Source organism: Saccostrea echinata, unplaced genomic scaffold (assembly GCF_033153115.1).
Source record: "Saccostrea echinata isolate AGI-Se365-2 ecotype Australia unplaced genomic scaffold, CSIRO_AGI_Sech_v1 ptg000002l, whole genome shotgun sequence".
Taxonomy (NCBI): Eukaryota; Metazoa; Mollusca; class Bivalvia; order Ostreida; family Ostreidae; genus Saccostrea; species Saccostrea echinata.
In genome coordinates, this window is record NW_026889751.1 from 10,557,378 (window position 1) to 10,566,565 (window position 9,188).

The 9,188-nt window shown below is 34.9% G+C and overlaps 1 protein-coding gene across 2 annotated transcripts in view; it reads left to right on the plus strand.

Annotated features, from left to right (window-relative positions):
* The window catches only part of LOC133172341 (uncharacterized), a 32,391-nt gene extending 24,043 nt beyond the window's left edge, over positions 1–8,348 (plus strand). For both annotated transcript variants that reach the window (XM_061307209.1, XM_061307217.1), the window contains 6 exons: positions 486–627; positions 1,423–3,116; positions 3,211–3,316; positions 4,194–4,454; positions 5,267–5,347; positions 7,454–8,348. In XM_061307209.1, the coding sequence (XP_061163193.1) occupies positions 486–627; positions 1,423–3,116; positions 3,211–3,316; positions 4,194–4,454; positions 5,267–5,347; positions 7,454–7,620 (2,451 nt within the window). In that variant the 3' untranslated portion in view covers positions 7,621–8,348. The remainder of the gene's footprint in view (positions 1–485; positions 628–1,422; positions 3,117–3,210; positions 3,317–4,193; positions 4,455–5,266; positions 5,348–7,453) is intronic.
* Positions 8,349–9,188: the final 840 nt, after the last annotated feature.

The window sequence follows — 9,188 nt, forward strand, 5'->3', positions numbered from 1 at the left end:
TGTAACAAATATTCTAATCAAAGTGAAATTTTCATAAAAGCCTAAAAAACAGTTTCAGTTTAATGATCATCTGCTGCTGCAATTGTACTACCATATATACTCGCCTATAAGTCGGTCCGCCTATAAGTCGGTTGTATTTTTAAGCTTAAATTAGAGGGATTGACCCACTAAAATATCAGTCTTCTTGTAACTCGTATATAATTCGGATAAAGAGTTTTGGATCAAAGTTTAACTCCCAAAAAACCGACTTATAGGCGAGTATATACGGTAAATTAATTGCTACAAATTTTTATTTTTTGATGGTAAGCATTTCTATAATTTTGAAGAAATAAGTTGACATTTTTAAATTTAGTAGAATGTATTCATTATAAAATTTTACCTAAAAGTGGTAAATATGTTTCAGAATTAATCATTGTTTTTACAACATTGTGTATTACAGTATTAAGGGTTCATTTTCAAAATCAATTCTATTGATAAATTTGCAGAAATTTTTTCGCCGTGGGTTAGTGGAAAACCAAAGTTACCTGTGCAAAAGTGAGAAGAAATGTACAATCAACCCACGAAATCGCAACAATTGCCGATACTGCCGTTACCAAAAATGCATCAGTGTTGGCATGTCCAGAGAAGGTAGGGCAGTAGACTTTTGTTTTTCCAGATTCATTTCAGTGTATCTCTTTTAAAAAAGTAATCCAGTGTAAGATTCCATGTACGTGACTTTATTGATTTTAGAGTTAAGATCAAACCATTTTGATGCTTTGACATATGCCCTGTTCACACGGAGAGTTTAATTCGCAGTAAATTAATGTGAAGTAAAATGATGCGGATTAAACTAATGCGAATTAAATTGCATTCACATGACAACTAATGCGAAGTTAATTTATGCGAAGTGTAATTTTATTTCTACAAGGCCTACGGTGAGGCTATTATGACGTCATTTTCAAATCACGTCATGTTGTGCAGAGTTGATATACATTTGACATATAATGTCATAGTGTCTGTACACATTTTAGTGATTAACATAATTTTCCTTTGTTTTCCACGCAAAAATAGCACAAGTACCTATATTTGACCTTCGACATGTGGCCTGTGACTTAATTCTGCCCTTACGCATGCGTCGAAATTTAATTCGAATTAGCTTCGCTTAGCGTTCACACAGAGCTAATGCAAAGTAATTTAATGCACAGTGAACTAATTTGAATTAAACTAATTCGCATTAAATTCTCAGTGTGAACGCGGATGAAGTTACTTACATTTAATTCAAATTAAACTCTCTGTGTGAACAGGGCAATAGTTTATAAGATATTGTATTGATTTGCCTGAACCAGAATTTATGTGCATAATGAAAGTTTGATCTCATTTTTATAAACTGTTTTTAAAGTTTATGTTTTAATTCATTAAGTACTTCTGTTCGTTTTATTTTAGCTATAAAGATGGGTCGTCCCAAGAAAGCAGAAACCACAGAAACTAACAATTCTGCAAATGTTGCAGATGCTACAGAATCTCCCTCCATTTCCCCTATTCCATCCCCCACCCTCAACTTCTCACCAGGATCCTCTCCCTCCAGACACCAGGTCAACGACAACATGTTCGATCTCTCCAAGGTCAAGGCTGAACCTTCCAACTGTGACCTTACAAACCTATCCGCTACATCTCTTAACAACTCCACTGCAGAGGTAAACTTGCCAAAGGCAACATACAGCAGCCCAGCTCAGTCATTCTCCATCCCTTACACAGAGAGCTGGTCAACTTCAGCTCAACATGACATGCACTGGTCTCAGAATCAGAGGACCCCCAACATTAACTGGCATCAGGAAATTGCCCACTCTGTTGCTCAACAGCAAATGGTATCCAGTGTAACAACTTCCCAGACCGCTGCCATGTCTGTTAGCAACACCATGCCTGTCCAAAATTCTGCTATTCAAAGCAATAATGTAGTATATGAAGAGGATGACATGGATGATATTTTGGCATACCTCTCTCAAGAGCAGAATCCAATGGGGCCAAAGAAAAGTTGCATGCAGGGCATTCCAGAACAAGTGCCCAATCAGAATTTCTCTTCAGAGAGTGGGATGCAACATCAGGCGTGCATGATGAATACCCAGTCTTCTGTGCCCAACTTTCCCATCCCTTCACCAAAGCAGTTTAAACAACAGATAAATGATTTTAACAACCAAATGCTTCAGAATGATGGGTATGGTCAGTTGAATGTGGATACTTCACCAGCCCATTCCAGCTGTTCTAACACTGTCAGCTATCCAAGTCCAACCTATCAGTATGGGAATGGATCCCCACACCACTACAGTGGCCAGACATCCCCTGAACACTCCTATGGACCCCACTCCCCTCCTTGCATGCCTCCCTCTCCTCAGTATCAACAGCAATCATCTCCATACTCTCCATGCCAATACCAGAACTCTCCATCCGAAGCCAACCACTACCATGCTAACTCACCCCCGGTGGCCAGTCCTGGCTATCCCTCTTCTCCGTCCAACAATAGGTTCAGCCCTATGATGCCCTACCCCCAAAACACATATGCTCAGGGGCCTCCAGCAGGAGGCATGATGGGAGATAACCACAGCAAAGAACTTCCCTATGCTGACATGAAAGCTCAGATGAAAATCAATCAAATGTTTATGAATTGTGATGATAATGTACAGAACTACCCAGAAGAATCTGCTAGTGGGTTTTTTTCTAGAACTGATTTCGATAGACATCTCATTTTGAAGACATTGCAGAACTACAGAGGAACTGGACCTGAGTATTGCTCAAGCCCAGAATCCTCTCCTCACAGTTACCATGACAACAGTGATGACTCAAACGAAGCCTTTTACACAAACAGCTGTGGCCAGAAGCGTAAAGCCTGCAGTCCTATGGGGCTACACTATGGAAGCATGGCAAATAATGGGTTTTATGCTGAAAATGAGAAAGACTTTCAGTGTGAGAACTACAGCATGATGAAATCTCAAGCATATTGGAACGAGCCACTAAGACTGTCAGCTCAAGGTCCACCATCAGAAGACATGATAGCCTTTACCAACCACATTGTGGCAGGGTACTCCAAATTTGTGGCTTCCTGTGATGAAAGCAAAAAGCATTCATATGATGACATACTGAAGGTAAGAATTATAAACAATTCCAGTGTGACTGGAAAGTTTTTTACGAGTCAATGATCAATTTAATGGAAAGTAATATACCTGATATTAATTTCAGAGTCAGTGGCCTGCTTTTGGAAAAGAAGAAAGTCACTGGAATCATGTGCAGAGAAGAGTGATCAGAAATATCGTCTCCTTCATGAACTTCATTAGAACTGTTCCAGGTATACAAATAATGGCCTCTTGTATTTTTCTCTGAGAACTCTTTAATTTGATGCAGTGTTGAGTTCTGTTAATTACACAAGTGAGTTAAGGCTAGGTATAGGCATTTCTATGCAAATACACTAATTTAATGTGCCTAAGGACTATACCTATTATATAGAGTAAGTTTAAACTTAATGTCTAATACTTACTTGGTACCCACAACATGATATAGCCAGTACTCATTATGACATCATATTATGATGTCATTGTTCTTTACTACACAAGATTACAATGGGCATCAACAAAAAAACTTCGGCACAAGGGCATGCTCTATTTTATGTGACTGAACCAAGGTATATTTAGAAGTAAAATATTTCAAGAATTGATGGTATTGATGCACATATATCAACAGCTCAGTTGTTTAATTACTTTTTGTAAAGATTTAAGTTGAAACAAGGTAAAAATGTACAGTTTGGTATAAGTTTCCTAAAATTCTGATCAAATGAGAAAATGACTAAGATTTGTCCAGCAGTTTTATTAATCTATAGAATATTCTCCTTAGCATTATACATGAACAATTTTTATGTAAAATTAAATAGGATAATCCCTTGCGCCGAAACTGTTTTGTTGATGTGTTTTATTCCCTCCAGTAGATAAGAACAATGACATCATAATATGATGTCATAATGTGTACATGGTTATAATATCTCATGGGTACTAAGTATGTATAAGAAAATAAATCAAAACTTTCTCTGAGTAAAAAATATACCTTTTATGCATTTTATTACCTCATTTGCATAGAAACGCCTATACCTAACCTTAACTCACATGCGTAAACAAGTATTTAAAATGCATGTGGAAGCTGAGTTAAGATGGTGTCATTTTTTTTTTGTGTAGGATTTGAGAACATCAATACTGAGGATGCTGCTGAGCTCTGTATGTTGAACTGCTTCCATATTGGCCTCATTGTGGCTGCCAACAATTATTATGATAAAGAGTCCAAAAGATTCAAATATTTCTGGAACTGGACGCTCTCTCCAAACAACCCGATGTACTTCTTCAAGCTGCGTCTGCTCCAGTGCGGAGAACAGCTAAGCCAACTGAACATGACTCTGATGGAAGAAACATTTCTCTCCATTATCTTGTTCTTGAGCACAGGTAACTCAACAGCTTTTAGATAAAGTTTTATGTAAGAAAAATAATTTACTTTCCTTTAAGTGTTTTTATAAAAGTTTTTGTGTAGGTTTAAGATATAAGGAATGTGGCACCCCCAACATACAAAACCCACTATTATCTAAGGAACATGCCGTACACCAATTCTTTAACGTAGAATTATCTAAGTTTATTTCTTTTAATATATTTTAGCTCCTAGTTCTCTATCTGTTCTCTACTCTAGTATGTCTGGCTGAATTTTCTGTCCCAGAGAGCTAGAGTTCTGCAACTAAGTTGTGGAAGCTAAACACCAGTTACTTTAATATAATTTACAGTTGAACTTTGGTATCTTGAATACTGATATCTCGAATAACATAGATATGTCAAAGTGATTTGGAAGTCCCAACCCCTTATTCTTTAAGTATTTTACCCTTGATATCTCGAATCCTCAGATATCTGGAAGTTTTCTCTTGGAATCGTATCCAAGCACAAATCATGGGAGATTCTTTTTATCACTGTTTTGCACATAGTTATCGCATGTTTTACACTGTTTTTTATATATGAATCCACTTTATTTGACTTCATAACTTTCACATACATCACAATTGTGATATGAAAACAGTATCATATGACGGATATCCACTTTGTAAAGGAGTAAAAGTGATAAATTACTGGAGCAAATTTGTCATTTAGTGTTTACAGTCCTTTCTTCCTACATAGAACATGTAATCAAGACATTCATTTAGGCTAAAATTCTTACCATTCTTTTAATGCATCCATTGCTGCATTGTAGAATGTTGTAATTTTTTTTTTTCTAGATTTGTTAAACTTAAGAGATCCAGCCACTCTGGAGTCACTGAGGCAAAATATGATTCACATTTTCCAGGCACAGTTGCTTGGTAAGTATACTGTCTGTGTAATTATATAAGCCACAGGGACAGAAACAGTAACTCTTTGAGGAGGTAGTACTGTACAACATGGTTATAGTGAACATACTTCTAAAGAATTCAGGCTTACAGCAAAGTGATTTTCATTCCTTGTTTTCCTAAACCATTTGAAATACTGTAGAGATGTAACGCATTATGATTATAATTTTTCGCTCCCCTGAGCCAAAGGCTCAAGTGAGCTTTTCTAATTGAAAGTCCGTTGTCTGTCATCGTCGTCATTGTCATAAACTTTTCACATTTTCATCTTCTTCTCCAGAACCACTAGGTCAATTTCAACCAAACTTGGCACAGAGTATCCTTGGGTAAATAAAATTCAAATTTGTTCAAGTGAAGGGAACTTCCTGTTCCAAGGGGAGACAATTAAGAAATAGAGAAAATTTGGTGGTACAATATATCTTTTAAAAATCTTCTTCTCAAGAACCACTGGGCCAAAAAAGTTTTAACTTATGTGAGACCTTTTTTACATAGAGTAAATTCAAATTTTTTTTTTCAAATCATGACCCCTGGGGTAGAATGGGTCCACAATTGGGGATCAAAGTTTTTTGTAAGAAGACAGGAAAAATCTTTGAAAATCTTCTCAAGAACACCAAAGCCATGTTTAGTCATATTTATATGGAAGAGTAGATTCAAGTTTGTTCAAATCATGACCCCCATGGGTAGGGTAGGGCCACAATGGGGGATCAAAGTTTTACAAAGGAATATATAGGGAAAAATCATGAAAATTCTTCCTCTCAAGACTAGCAGAGTTTTGTTATGTCATATTAATATGGAAGCATCCTCAGGTATTGTAGATTTAGGTTTGTTCAAATCATGACCCCCAGGGGTAGGGATGGGCCACAATTGGGGATCAAAGTTTTACATAGGAATTATATAGAAAAAGTCTCAAAAAATCTTCTTCTCAAGAACAGCAAAGTTATGATTAGTCATACATGTATTATGGAAGCATCCTTCAGGTTTGTTCAAATCATGACCCCTGGGGGTTGGGTGGGGCCACAGCAGGGGATATCAAAGTTATAATTAAGAATTTAAGGGATATATCAATAAAAATTTTCTTCTCAAGAACATCAAATCCAATTTCATTAATTCAGAAGCATCCTCAGATAGAGTAGTTTGAAATGTGTTCCAATCATGTCCCTAGAAGTAGGGCAAGGCCTCAATAGAAGAAATGTGGGAACCACATTTATATTTAAGCTTTTCAATACTGATTTCTGCTTTTTCCTAGCCAAATTGCTCAGGTGAGTGATGTGGCCCATGAGCCTCTTGTTAGTTTTAGTTATAATTTTTAATCAAATTTTTAGTCGCTAGCACTTTGTTAAAAGAGAGTTTTACTGTATATTGTTTCAAAAACACTGTTGAGGCTTTGCGATTGCATATGAACCTAACCATGGCTTATGACATAAATGTCCTTCTCAACATATTAGGTACTGTAAATTCTAATTGTTCAACAAAGTATCCACTTTTTTTGCATTAATGTTCAGTACTACAGTAAATACATATGAATAAGAATAGAAATAAATAGAATAAATACAAATGAATAAGTATGGGAAGTGTTCTCTACCATATTGAACTGTATAGGGAAAACTGTCCCTGGAACACCAAATGACACAGTTTTCAGTCACAGGAAAACCAGTTATTAAAGTGATATATCTATCATAAGTGAACAGTGAAGTTTCTTTGGACCATCAGGCAAAAAAAAATTTTCAGCTTTTGTTAGGAAAGTCAGCCATTCCTTTACTCCATTTTTGAATATAGCATAAGCCCTTGGACATCTTGTTTTTTGTACTATGATTCAATGATGAGAAAAGAGCGGAATTTAACCTCTGATTTAACACAGCCTACAGTTGAACTTCAGTATCTCAAACTTTGGTATCTCAAATACCATTTATATGTTGAAATGAGAAGGAAGCACTAATTAACCACTTTTCCTTCATGTATTTTAACCTTGATATATCTGTCTCAAAGCTTTTTAATGGCCCAATCAAGTTTGAAATAATTAGGTTTGACTGTACATTGTATTTCCATTGATACCTAAATTGAAAGTGTGTTTGCATATTTTAGCACAAGGAGTGGACCCCATTAAGCGTATCCAGGAACTGTTCAGTGTCATGCCAGAATGCCGCCATTGTTCCATGTGGCACAAACAGCTCATGAGGAAGATGAAGATCAACATGGAGATTCAGGAGGTTCACCAGCTCTTTGACAAATTGGACCTGGAAATTCATTAGACATGTGCCTTCACCATTCCAAACATTAATGACTTGTTTTTGTTCTTCTGTACATGTATGACTTAAAATCCTGGTGATTTTGTTGAAATACATTTAACATATTACTCTATTCACAGCTTAACATATGAAACTCGACAATTGTCCAAACTTTGGACATGAATATATTTTAGAAAGTAATATATGAACAAGCTGTCAATGGAGTGACATGTTGTGTGGGTCAGAGAGGAATATAGTTAGCATAAAAATCACTTCATTTTTGACAAGGTTCCTTTGGAACTGATAAGCCATATTATATCATTTTTTATGCTTTTAATTTTAAGTTAGCTTTATTTTAGTGTAAAAATTTATGTGTTGAAAACAGTTGAAATTCTCAATCCCATGATTCAATTCTGAAAGGGGGTTGATTTATATGTTTTTGAAGATTTTTTTTTTCGAAAGGTTTTGCATAATATGATGTTTCATTGTTTGCCAAAATTGAGATATAATTGAAGTGAACTTTTTTGAAATTACTAACAGTCACTGTGCAATTAGACTCATCACCCAGATGGGAGGTGAAAGAAATACACGATTTACTAATTTTACATTTTTTTTTTTTTTTTAATTTTAATGGAAACATTTTCTTTTTGGAAAATGCCAAGAAGTCTATTTTTGTTAAACACATATTTTAGATTCCCTGTAGGTTGCAAGTGCAAACATGTAAATTAAACCAAGTTTTTTTTTTTTTTTATTTTTTTTTTTTTTTAAATATATATACAAACGTTATTATTATTATTTTTAATTTATTATATATGTGATTTTGTTGATGTATGCTGAATTAATTTTAGACAAAACTTGAATTACATTACAAAATTGATGTCTGTGGACCAACACAGTTGAATTGTGAAGTATATTTGTATACAAATTGCTCTTTGATGTATCACAAATTACAGTCTGTAAATTGCAACTGTACTTGGCCCAGTACATCAATTGGCATATTGTTGTGTGCATGAATGAGGATTTGGGTTATGTCTTTTTCTCTCCCTCTCTCTCTCTATACACACACACACACACATACACATATTACTTAAAATGACCAATGACACGAACAATAAAAACTGTCAAATTTTGGTACACCCGTTTCTTTTTCAGGACAAAGAAAAGATTAGAAAGTCATAAAAACAAAGGAAATGGAAAAAAACAAGAAAACAATTAGCACTACAACTAGATTAATAAGCCCTTTATATATTAACGATTATACCTGTTTAATTTGAATGATAAAACAAGTTGATATGAAATAATTCCAGACCTCTATGAATATGGTCTGTTTGGTGTACTTGAATAAAGTGCACTTCCTCTAAATTTTTGCTTGTATCTCAATTTGAAAATATTTTTTTTTACGAAATATTTTAATAAGGTATGTTATCAACACCTTCAAAATGTGCTTACAGTTTACATTTTCATTTTTAATATTTAAGTTCAATAGTCAAATCTCATTATCTCAAACTCAAGAAACCAAAAAAAAAAACTTTGAGATATATCCTAAGGTTTGAGATATTGTGGTTAAAATACATATTAAAAAAAAGTGGTAG